Source organism: Rhincodon typus, chromosome 28 (assembly GCF_021869965.1).
Source record: "Rhincodon typus isolate 14 chromosome 28, sRhiTyp1.1, whole genome shotgun sequence".
Classification (NCBI taxonomy): Eukaryota; Metazoa; Chordata; class Chondrichthyes; order Orectolobiformes; family Rhincodontidae; genus Rhincodon; species Rhincodon typus.
In genome coordinates, this window is record NC_063359.1 from 41,588,940 (window position 1) to 41,602,240 (window position 13,301).

The following is a 13,301-nucleotide window of genomic DNA, read 5'->3' on the forward strand; positions in this document are numbered from 1 at the left end:
GCACTTCTGAAGAAGGGTCTAGGCCCGAAACGTCAGCCTTCCTGCTCCTCTGATGCTGCTTGGCCTGCTGTGTTCATTCAGCTCTACACCTTGTTAGCTAAGCTTCTTGACCCAGATTACTTTTCAGTGATCCCTCCTGGATGGCAGGCAATGACAATTCGAGCTGAACTCTGATGCCAACCATCCACCGAGGCACCAATCAGTTTGCCAGCCAGCTCTACATAGAGGTAGCTGTGAGCTTTTGGCATCTGTAGAATGACAGAACTATCAAATGTCTATCCTATCTGCTTGTCTTATTTTTCTAATACGTAATTCACCCTCCCAGAGATGAACAGTCCCTGATCAGCCCAAGTGCACCGCACAACAAGTTGAAATAAACCAATGGATGTGGTAGCATTTTGGGGTAGTGTGTGTGATGTCAGTGTGGATCATCCTGTAATAAAGCTGCACGTCACCAAGAGCCTCCGCAGAGCGAGCCCTGCACGTCCCTTAACCTAACTAGACACACCTCTGAAGTCTGCGTCCATACCTTCCCGCTTCATCCCCATGGCTAGACATTTCTGATAGCGGCAGTACTGGCACCGGTTACGCTGGCGCTTGTCGATGATACAGTCCTTGTTGTCACGGCAAGTGTAGGTAAGGTCTTTGCGCACCGTGCGTTTGAAGAACCCTTTACAACCTTCACAGCTGTAAACACCATAATGTTTGCCTGTGGGGACAGGAAAAAAACATGGTAAAATCATACATTTTGTAGTTGGGTTTTTGCACAGTTTTAACATCAAAAACAGTGTCCCCAATCCCATTAGGCAGAGATGTAGCAAGGTAAGAAACTGACTGCCCAACATTTCAGCACCATCCTGAGGGTCCCATCTTACAGCAGGAAACTGCAGCTCCCCCACTGCACACCTCTCCCCACCCACCTCACTACTCTGGGGTACAGCGGAGAAACATGCTGAGAAGGGCTCCCTTTGGTCATTCCAAGCCTAGTCCGACCAGGCTAGTCAGTTGCTAACAAGTGAATGGACAGAGCAATGGGACACCACTGACCAGTGAGACACACATACCTGAAGACCTGTCCCCACAGATGGCGCAGATGTGCTTGGTGAGAGAAAGTGGACAGTTTGAGGAATGAGGTGATATTTTAAGCACACCATTAATTCCCAAAGGTGGTTTCACATCCTCCGTACTGCTGACCGAATTCATGGACGAGTTGATCTGCAAAAAAGAAAAACAGTTAAGATAAGACATCGAATTATACTCTGTAGGGTTCTCAACTGTCACCCGCCCAACCAGCTAACCACTAAAAGCCAGCCTTTGTACTGTGCATAAGCCCAGTGAAGCAGGATATGCCACCCTACTCCAAGAGAAACAGACCACACACAGAAACCAGACTGTAAGAACCAACATGTGCCAACAGTAGCAACCAGTCTCTACACTCAGTCTGGTGCCGAGGGAAGTGGAGAGTGAGGAGCTCTCAATCTGAGACTGCTCTCACTTTGCTTGTTGCTGCAAAGAAATCTGGTTCCTTTCAGTCTGCTGCTGTGGAATTTCAGACTGATACCATCTCCAGTTCTGGCAGGGTATGGGGGCGTTGGGTGCCAATTCTCATTGGGGCATAGCACCTGTAGGCCACAACTGTCACAGGGGTGCAGCACTGAAGAGAATCACCAGCCTGTAGCTGAGTTCAACAGCTACTCTTCACATGTGAATTGAATGGCTTTTCCAGTGTGTACAGGCCTGGACTGTATTCACAGACATAGACCAGCAGGTGTTCCTGGATGGAGATCAGAGCTGGAAGCCTCGCTGATTTCCCTCAACAACTTTGGGAACTGCGACACATCGAGCGCCCGTCACCAGTCTATTTCAGCTCACCGCACGCAGCAGAGAATGTGGGCCCTTCCTACTGTGAGCATGGCTTGTAGCAGGAATTTACCCAACAACAACCAGAACAAGTTCAAACCCAGGCGACTGGATCAGGAAAGGAAAACCATAGAAACCACAGCCTCAACACAGCACAGGCTCTCACTGTCAGCAGGCCCCTTTGCAAGAGACTGAGCCCATTGTCTCACGATGCAGCCCATCATACCAATGCTTTCCATTACATAACTGGGTTCCTTCATCAAGCCCCATAAATATTAAACAGCTTAGAAACTTACTATTTGTTTGTGCTCTCCAATCTAACCATTCATTGAGCTGCTCAGAAGTGAGTTGTTATCCAGCAACATATTGGATATAACATGCATATAAACAGCATTGCTTCACCAGGATACCAAATCACAGCCTCCCCGCAACCAAGAGATCAATTCACAAACTGACTGTCCCACTTCTGACCAAGTCTCACAACACTTTCTTCAGCCAGTAGCCAAAACGCTGTATCTGTTCTGGGAATGTTAAATGGGGACAGTGTAGAAGCAGAATTACTTTCAGTTTGAACGAGTAGAGAAGAGCTTTACTCTGTATTAACCCTATGCTGTCCCTGCCCTGGGAGAGATTGATAGACACAGCGTAGAGAGGGCTTTACTCTGTATCTAAGCCCGTGACATCCCTGTCCCGGGAGAGTTTGATGGTGACAGTGTAGAGAGGGTTTTACTCTGTCCCCAATTCCTCTCCAAATCCCAATTTATTATCTCTTCGATCTATGCTCATCCTTCCATCGCTCTGTTTGAACCTCTCTAATGGAGGTTTCAAACCCTGCTGCAGCACAGACACACCTTGAAAGAAAGTCACACATTGCATCATCTCTGATTGTTACTTTCTCATCATTTCGAGTAACAGTCATCCAAACTCACCTCAGCTAACTACTATCCTTTTCTCAGCAACTGAGTGTGGGTGTCACCGTCTGGTGCCTCTGTCACTCAACAGCCACTCAGCTGCACAGACAACAAGATAGTTCTTGCATGGGGCCTGCACACGCCCTTATCAACTGTACCGTGCAGTCTTTCAAAGGAGCATACATATAGGGAATGTGCAAACCCAAGGGTACCTACACCCGGGATTACGTTATAGCGATACCCCGAGGGTACCTACACCCAGGGCTACGTTACAGCGATAGCCCGAGGGTACCTACACCTGGGACTACGTTACAGTGATACCCAGAGGGTACCTACACCAGGACTAAGTTACAGCAATACCCAGAGGGTACCTACATCCGGGACTACGTTACAGCGATACCCCGAGTGTACCTACAGCTGGGATTACATTACAGCGATACCCAGAAGGTACCTACACCTGGGACTACGTTACAGCGATACCCAGAGGGTACCTACACCCGGGACTATGTTACAGCGATATCCCAAGGAGGGTACACACCCCCTTTGCCTATATTACTGCAATGGCCTTTGTTAGGTTATACTCAGCCTCTGTCTTAGTCAAAAGAGTCCAGGCCCACAGTTACTGCAAACACATCCAGGCTAAGCTCGTTGTAAATCATTCCAAAGTTTCTACTGATCCTTTCTGAAGTACTAGTCTATCAATTTGGAAGTGTTTGGAAGTTTCGTTCATAGCTGATATTTGCAAAAAGGAAATCTTACTTCAACCCTAACTTCCTTTAAAAAAAATTACAGTGAGATACCCAGACACTCCGATGATGCATTGGTCCACTAGCAGACAGTCGTAAACTCAGTAAACCATTGTTGTACCAGGTAACCTTTACAGCAGTGACCAGTATTGCTCTACCTCACAGCCAATAAATCAATGTTTCTGAATGACTCCCTTCTCCAAGGTTAACTCCACTTACTGCAGGGGCTCAACTGGACGGATTCTAATCAGGAAGACAAAATTGATGGAGATTTCAGCGTCAAAAATTAGATTCCTTCCATTGAATTCTAAATGCCCTTAGTCCCTGTAAGTATGGCAGATCACCTTAGCTAGCAAAGCAATTCCAAACAATCAAATACTCCCTCAGGTAGACACTCCATCTATCTCTCTAACTCCTACTACCAATGAGTCTTGTTAGCATCTCTAGGTGAGAAAAACAATGCTGAATGGAATAGAATGGAATACAAAGCACTGTGCTATACACAGGAATGAAAAATCCAACAACAGCCAAGAGGAAGTTTCACTGAAAGGATGGCAGGAGAGTTACAGCAGTCACAGGAGGAGGGTTGATCCTGATGATCAAACAAGTGTACTGGCAGAAGGAGCAGAGATGTTGAAGACTGCACCAATAGCCTCTCAACAGCAGTACACATGCAGAGTTCAGGGACTATGTAGAGAACCTTACAGCACAACAGGAGGCCAAATGTTCCTCATTCCTCTTTGAGAGAGCAGACCTGCTTAGTCTCACACTCTGCTTTTTCATCCATCACCCCAAGCATTCATCATCCCTAAGGACCTGGCCAGCTACCTTTTACAATTATTAGTGGAATCATCTGTCATCTGCTTTTCAAGTCAAGCTTTCTGACAATTCTCCAAGTGAGCTTAATCCTGCCTCCCATCACTATATTTTGTTAATGCCTTTCAATCCCTGACCTCCCTCTAGTTAGTGATCCACTGCCAATGGGAATAGTTTTACTCTCTTTACTTTATCAAAAACATCTTGTTAAATATTAAATCCATGAGCAGTATGTGACGGACAGGGCTAAACTATCTCACAACTAACAGACAGATCTAAAGTCACATCCGCTAATGTGGTCTACTGCATCCGCTGTTCCCGATGTGGCCTCCTTTACATCAGTGAGACCAAGCGGAGGCTCGGAGACCACTATGTCGAGCACCTGCACTCTGTTCGTGACAAATGACAACACCTTCCAGTCACGAACCATTTCAACTCCCCCTCCCACTCCCTGGACGACATGTCCATCCTGAGCCTCCTCCAGTGTTACAATGACACCACCTGGAAACTGGAGAACCACCACTGCCTTGGGAACCTACAGCCCAATGGTCTCAATGTGGATTTAACCACTTTCAAAATCTCCCCAGCCCCGGCCTCATCGCACGACCAACCCTCCCTCTCATCCCCGCCTCCTTTACCTGACACAATCTGTCCATCTTCTCTCCCAACTATCCACTCCTCCCACCTCACTGACCAATCCCCACCACTCCCTACCTGCACTCAACTATCACCATCCCACCTACTTTCCCCAGCCCCACCCCTCCTCTCTCTATTTATTTCAGAGCTCCCTTCGCCCTCCCCCATTTCTGAAGAAGGGTCCCGACCCAAAACATCAACTTTCCTGCTCCTCTGATGCTGCTTGGCCTGCTGTGTTCCTCCAGCTCCACACTGTGATCTCTGACTCCAGCATCTGCAGTTCTTACTATCTCTAAAGTCTGTAGTCCTGCCACATCCAATTGTACATGGTGGTAGATAATTAAACAACTAATTCAAGGAGCAAGCTCCGTAAATATAGCTCCATCCTCAATAATGGTGAAGTCCAGTCCATCAGTGCACAAGACCAGGCTAAGATATCTAACCATTTTCAGATAGAAATGTCGGCTGGATGACTCATCATGACCTCATTCTGAGGAGCCCGGTATCTCAGATGCCAGCCCACAGTCTTCAATTCACCCCACATGAAATCAAGAAACGGTTGAACTCAAAAGTTATGGGCCCTGACAACATTGCAGCAGTTGTACTGTAAGACTTGTGTCTCAAACCAACCACGCCCCTAGCCAAGCTGTTCCAGAATAGCTACAACATCTGCAGCTACCCAGCAACGTGGAAAATTGCTCAGATATCAGGACAAATCCAACCCAGCCAATTAATGCCCAATCTACTCTCAAACATCAGCAAAGTGATTGGAAGGGTTGCTGACAGTGCTATGAAGCATGCTATACAAGTGGTAAACAGACTAGCAAAATTTAACTTGCATCATCTGATTGTCGTACCTGAGACCTTTAGTGGATGAAAATGTTGTTTCAAAAAGGCAAAACTGGCTCACTAATGTCCTTTAGGGAAGGAAAATGCCATCCCTACCTGGTCTGGCCTACATGTGACACCAGACCCACAGCAATGTGGTTGACTCTTAACTGCCCTCTGGGCAATTAGGGATGGGCAATGAATGCTGCCCTAGCCAGCGATGCCCTCATCCCATGAATGAATAAAAAAGCCATGACTACAGACTTAGAAAAGTTTCAGGAGACCCATGTGGAAGAAACAAGGCTGCCTGCACAGAAATTACAATTTTAATCAAAATACATCAAAACTAGGCAACTGAGGCAACAGTAAGAAAGTTGCATATCCTGTTTAACTCACATGTGTATGGTAACTTCACATATTGTGGGATGAAAGGCTCACCTGCCAGTTAGCCAGCTGGGAAAGACGATTCAGCCAGATTCACGAATACACACTTAGCAATATTTCAACAGCTGCTTTTGAGCAACAGAGGAGAGGGAAGAAAATATTTTTAAAAATGACTTGTGTTTTGTTTTTGAAGGGCAGGTTCTGGGGAGTCAGGATGTGTGAGTTATTCAACGCAGTATTCCTTGCCTCTGACCTATTCTTGTAGCCACTGTATTTATCTGTCAAGTGCATTTCAGTTTCTGGTCAATGGTAACCCCAGGATATTCATAGTGGGAGATTTAGTCATGGTACTATACATCAAGGGATGGTGGTTAGGTTTTCTCTTATTAGAAATGGTCATAGCCTCGCATTTGTGTGGTGCAAATGTTACTTGTAACATGTCAGCCCAAGCGTGGATATTGTCCAGATCTTGCTGCATTTGGATATGGACTGCTTCAGTATCCGAGGCGTCACAAATGGTGCTGAACATTGTGCAATCATCGGCGAACATCTCCACTTCATTGATGAAGTAACTGAAAATGGTTGGGCCTAGGATACTGCTCTGAGAAACTCCTAGAAAGATATCCTGGAGTTGAAGATATATTGCAGAAATTCATCTTTGACTGCAGCTTCCGGACTCTGTGACCTCTACTATCTTGAAGGACAAGAACTGCAGACACATGGGAACATCACCTTGCAACAAAAACAGAAAATGCTGGCAAAACTCAGCAGGTGTTGCAGCATCTATTGCAGCATCTATGGAAAGAAAGCAGAATTAATGTTTCAAATCCAGTGACTCTTTCATGGGAACATCAGAGTCACCTGCAATTTTCCCTCCAACCAATACACTGTCCTGACTTAGAAACGTATCACCATTCCTTCAGTGTTGCTGGGTCAAAATCCTGGAACTCCTTTCCTAACTGCTTTGGGCATTTCTATACCTGAAGGGCTACAGCAATTCAAGGTGGCAGCTCACCAGCACCTTCTCCTGGGCAATTAGGGACACGCAGTAAACGCGAGCTGAGCCAGCAATACCAACTTCCCACAAACAAATAAAAAAAATTACCTATTGACCTTCTCTGTTTCAAGGACAACAGTCTGAACATTTCCCATCTCTACTCATTACTGCACTCAGTCATCCTGGCAATATTGTGGTAAACCTCCACTGTACTCTTTATAAGACCTTTACATCTTTCCTGAAGTGCAATACCTACAATTGTCCACAACACTCCAGCCAATGCCTAATCAGCAATTTATAAAATTCTGGCCTGATATCTTTGCTTTTTCATTCTATTCCTCTCGTTATAAATGCAAGTAACCCAAATGCTTGTTTCAAAACCTTATCACCAAGGTCCTGCTCCCTTTATTGATTCGTGTCTTTGGCATCAAAGTCTTACTGTCCATCTATTCTCAAAACCAGACAATTTATAGCACACTGAATATGCAGAAGATCCCCAGAAACTGAAACAATCCGACAAGTTAGCTCTTAGCCCAGAAATGAAAAGACTGACAATCTGAGCCAAAAACAATCACACTCCAAACTGGGTGCAACACTTAATGGCTCAGAATCGAGAAGCTGACAATAGCCAAATTTCAGCAACTGAAACAGCCATTACTGCAAAACGTTCTGGTGATTCAAAGTAAGAGTAATCAATTCCAGACAACTGACTCGCAATGCTAACAGCAGGGGGAAGTGTCACAGGATATAAACCACACACACAACTACAGCTCTAAACAGACCAAACTACTTCTCATTTCAGTACTGGGTCAAACCCAAATTCTTCAGAACTACTCTTTGTTCACAACTGTCAGTCAGAGTACTGGATTGAGAAGTGCCAGGTAACCACTCAATTCTGCCAACTAAAAGTGCTGCCATCTTCCCTTGACATTTAACGCAGAAACAGGTTCCCCATCATGAACATTTAGAGTCAGGAGTGAACAAAAACTCCACCAAAGCAAGCAGTTCATAGAATCCCTACAGTGTGGAAACAGGCCCTTTGGCCCAACTAGTCCACACTGACCCTTGGAGCATCCCATCCAGACCCATTCCCCTATAACCCACCTAAGCTACACATCCCTGAACACAATGGGCAATTTTAGCATGGCCAATCCACTTAACCTGCACATCTTTAGACTGTGGGAGGAAACCAGAGCACCCGCAGGAAACCCACACAGACACAGGGAGAATTTGCAAACTCCACACAGTTGCCCAAGGGTGGAATCGAACCTGGGTCCCTGGTGCTGTGAGGCAGCAGTGCTAACCACTGAGCCACCATGCCGCCCCAGTTGAAGGGGAGCCTGCAGATCCTGTGTGACCACACCTGATAACAGGTCAGTTATGGCTGCACAGCATACTGCAGTGTCAAGGTTCCTTCATACAACCTCCTTCGTAACCTCTGCCACTGAGAAACACTCAAGACAACTGTCATAATCTCACAGTTCTGGTTTCTAATTTCGTAGAAAGGCACTTAAGAAGGTATTAGACAGAATTACTCAAATGATACCTGAACCGCAACATTACAACCATCAAAAAAGATGGGTGTTTTTCCTCTAGAAAAGGGAAATCTGAGATGGCAGCTTGACAGAGATCTTAATCATTATGGAAACATTTCACAAAATACGTGAAGGCAAATCAAGACCAGAGTTGGGAGGCCATCAATATAAAATACTTGTATGTTAATCCAATAGAGATTTCAACGACTGAAGACAACGTACAACTTGCTACGATGGGACTGACTGAAGCAACATAGAAACATAAAAGATAGTGGCACAGTGGTTCAGTGGTTAGCATTGCTGCCTCACAGCACCAGGGACCTGGGTTCAATTCCACCCTCGGGCGACTGTCCATGTGGCGAGTGCACATTCTCCCTGTGTCTGCGTGGGTTTCCTCTGGGTGCTCTGGTTTCCTCCCACAGTCCAAAGATGTGCAGGGTAGGTGGACTGGCCAAGCTAAATTGCCCATAGTGTTCAGGGATGTGTAAGTTAGATATGATGGCCATGGGAAATGCAGGGTTACAGGGAAAGGGTGGGGGCTGGCTCTGGGTGGGATGCTCTTTGAAGGGTCGGTGTGGACTTATTTGGCTGAATGACCTGTTTTCACACTGTAGGGACTCTGTCTATGCACAGCAGTAGGAGTAAGCCATTCGACCCCTCAAGCCTGCTCCCCCATTCAACTTGACCATGGTTGATCATTGAGCTCAATACCCTAATCCTGCCTTCCTCTCAACCACTTTTAGTGGTAGTCAATTCCACAGACTCCTCTCTCTGGCTGAATAAATTCTCCTCATCTCAGTTCTAAAAGATTTACTCCTCTAAGACTGTAAGAACATAGAAGTAGGAGCAGAATTAGGCCATTTGGCTCAATGATCCTGCTCCACCGTTCAATCATGGCTGATATGTTTCACAATCCATTCTCCTGTTTTCTCCCTATAACCCTTGATCCCCTTACCAATCAAGAACCTATCTATCATGGTCTTAAATACACTCAAAGATTTTGGCCTCCACAGCCCTCTGTGGCAATGAGTTCCACAGATTCACAACCCTTTGGCTGAAAAAATTCCTCTTCATCTCAATTGTAAAGGTCGTCCCTTCATTCTGAAGCTGTGCCCTTGGGTCTTACTCTCCTACTTGTGGAAACATGTTCTCCATGTTCATTCTACTCAGGTCTCTCAGTATTCTCTAATATTCAATGAGATCCCCCCTCATCCTCCTAAACTCCATTCAGTACAGACCCAGAGGCCTCATCAGCTCCTCACATGACAAGCCCTTCATCCCCGGATCACTTTTGTAAACCTCCTCCAGACCCCCTCCAACACCAGCACATCTTCCTTAAATTTATCCTTAAATTATGACCCGATTCCAGACTTCCCCAATATTGAGAACATCTTTCCTGCATCTAACCTATTTGGTCATAGATAGAATCAAAGAGTAGACCTTTCAGTTCAACTTGTCCTTGCCAACCAGACATCCCAATGTGACCTAATCCCATTTGCCAGCATTTGGCCCATATCCTTCTAAACCCTTTTGTATCCAATTGACTAGCTCCACCTGGATCCCATGTGATGTAACATTACTAACTAGTTTACTATGTGGAATCTCGTCAAACATTTTGCTGAAGTCCATACAGACAATGTCTACCACTCTGCTTTCACCTGTTAGAATTTGTTAAGTTTCAGTGAGATCCCCAGTCATTTTCTAAACTCCAGCAAATACAATTCTAATCAAATAAATCCCTCCTTATATGTCAATCCTGCCATCCCTGGAATCAATTTGGTAAACCTTCACTGCACTCTCTCTACTGCACAACAAAAATATCTTTTCTCAGATAAGGAAACAAAACTGATACAATACTCCAGGCGTGGCCTCACCAACGGTCTGTATAACTGCAGCAAGACATCCTTGTTCCTGTACTTGAATCCTCTCTCTATGAAGACCAACACACAGTTAGCCTTCTTCACTGCCTGCTGCACCTGCACATTTACTTTCAGCGCCTAGTGCACGAGGGCACCCGGGTCTCGAACATTCCCCTCTCTCAATTTATAGACAATAATATGCCCTCCTGCTATTGCTACCAAAGTGGACAGCGTCATATTTATCCACTTCATACTACATCTGCCAAGAATTTGCCCACTCACTCAGCACATGCAAATCACACTGCAAGATCTCAGCATCCTCCTCACAGCTCACCTTCCACCCAGCAAATAGCTTTGTCTTATTTAACCCAGGTAAGCAGAAGGGAAAAAGATGGTGATGATGAAGGGTGAGAGGAGGCTGAAATAGAGGGCAAAAATCAACACAAACTCATACGTAAATAAGGAGTCCCCCTGTGCAATCTACAGAATTCTAACTACTGATATGGACTAATTTAACAGTTGAGAGAGGAGAGCTGGCCCTTCTGAGGTTTGTGTGGTTCAGTATCACACTGTAACTAAGATCCTGAATTATGGGGAAAGCTATCAGTTTACAATCTGTCATGAAAATACACAAGCATCTGATAAACATTTCCAGATCAACAACATATTAAAATAGATATTTTGGAACAGACAGAGAGCCAGTCGTATTAGACTTGGCATTGTGTAAGAGCATACAACAGCACAGCACAGGAACCGGCCCTTTGGCCCACCATATCTCTTCCGACCATGATGTCATTCTAAACTAATCCCATCTGCCTGCACATGGCCCATATCCTTCTATTCCCTCCCTTCCACGTTTCTGTCTAAATGCTTCTTACATTGCGATCGTATCTGCTTCTACCACCTTCCATGGTAATGTATTCCAGGCACCTACTACCCCCCACTGTGTAAAAAAACTTGCCTCGCACATCTCCTTTAAACTTCCCCCCTCTCACCTGAAAACGGTGCTGCCTAGTATTTGACATTTCCACCCTGGGAAGAAGTCAAGACTATTCACACCTCTACAATTTTATACAGTTCTATCAGGTCACCCCTCAGCCTCTGACACTCCATCAAAAACAATCCAAGTTTCACCAACCTCTCCTTTTAGCTAATACACTCCAATCCAGGCGACATCCTGGTAAACCTCTTCTGCACTCTCTTCAAAGCCTCCACATTCTTCCAATAGTGTGGCAACTGGAACTGCATATAATACTCCAAAAGTAGCTTAAAGTTTTAAAGATTTAGCCACTCATTCAACTGCATTATCTACTTGTTTTTGGCCTCACGAGCACATGACACAAGGAGGAATCCTGAGATTACAACACTAGAGATCCTGTGTTTCAATTTCCTTCCTAACTCCCTGACTTCCCTTTGCAGGACCTCATCTCTCTTTCTGCCTATATCATTAGTATCAATATGGACATCCCCACCACCCTGCCCTCCCCCCACCCCAAAAACCTTTCAGAATATCCCTTGCCCACTCAAAGACAAACTTGACCCTGGCACAGGGAAGCAACACAACGCAGCCACAGAAACGCCTATCTGTGCCCCTGACTAGAAAGTCCCCTATCGCTACTGCTCGTCTACACTTCAACCCTCCAGGCTATACAACTGTGCCAATCATGATGCCACTCATCTGGCTGCTGCTGCTTTCCCCTAACAGTCCACCACCCTCTCCCCTGCTTCCAACAGTATCCAAAACAGTATACTTGTTTGATGGGGGAATGGTCACAGGGGACTCCTGCACTGACTGCTCACCCCTCCTAGCAGCCACCAGTCTGTCTGAACCTTTGGTGTGACCACATTCCTGAAACTCCTGTCTGCCTGCTTTGTGCCTTCAGTGAGTCCATCTGTTGCTCTAACCAATCCTTGTGGTCTGAGAGGAGTTGCAGCCAAACACACTTCCTGCAGATATAGTCACCAAGGACAAGCAAGTGCTCTCTGGTCTCCTATATCTGACAGGAGGAGCATGCCATTGCACTAACTGCCATAACTATCACTCCAGTGACTACTGGATTTAAACAAAGGAAAGGGCTTACTTTGGCACACCTTAATGCTGTTCGTCTCCTCAGGAAGTCTGACACTCACACTTCAACCACAATAGCTGCACTTCAACCTCACTGTGGAGGCTCTGCTGTTTCTCTGCCTATCTCTCTTTCGAGGTAGCAAGATGAATTCATTCCCTTAGAGTAAGTGTAGCAGCATGAATAGCAGCAACTACAGTGTGATTCAGCTTGGAATAGAGTTACAGAGTCACTAGACTCATACAGCACAGAAACAAACCCATCATCCAACTAGTCCATGCCTATCAAGTCTCCAGCTAAACTACTCCCACTTGCCCATATTTGGCCCATATCGCTCCAAGCCCATCCTATTCATGTACTTCTCCAAATGTCTTTTAAATGTTGTAACTGTACCTGCATCCACCACTTCCTGTGGCAGTTCATTTCACACACGAACCAGTCTCTTGTGTAAAATGGTTGCCCCTCATGTCCTTTTTAAATCTTTCTCCTCTCACTGTAAAAATATGTCCCCTAGTTCTGGACTCCCCACTGTAGGAAAATGACATCTACCATTCACCTTATCTGTACCCCGCATAATTTTATAAACCTCTAAGGTCACTCCTCAACCTCCTACAGTCCAATGAAAAAATTCCCAGCATATTCAAGAGATAACAAGGTGTAGAG

General features: G+C 45.5%; 1 protein-coding gene across 5 annotated transcripts in view; it reads right to left on the bottom strand.

Moving 5' to 3' along the window:
- The window catches only part of LOC109919800 (retinoic acid receptor RXR-alpha-A), a 71,191-nt gene that overhangs the window by 23,228 nt on the left and 34,662 nt on the right, over positions 1-13,301 (bottom strand). For 4 of the 5 annotated variants that reach the window (XM_048613517.1, XM_048613518.1, XM_048613516.1 and 1 more), the window contains 2 exons: positions 1,065-1,215; positions 509-709 (listed from right to left, as the gene is read on the bottom strand). In XM_048613517.1, the coding sequence (XP_048469474.1) occupies positions 509-709; positions 1,065-1,215 (352 nt within the window). The remainder of the gene's footprint in view (positions 1-508; positions 710-1,064; positions 1,216-13,301) is intronic. The other variant, XM_048613519.1, reaches the window with a different exon arrangement.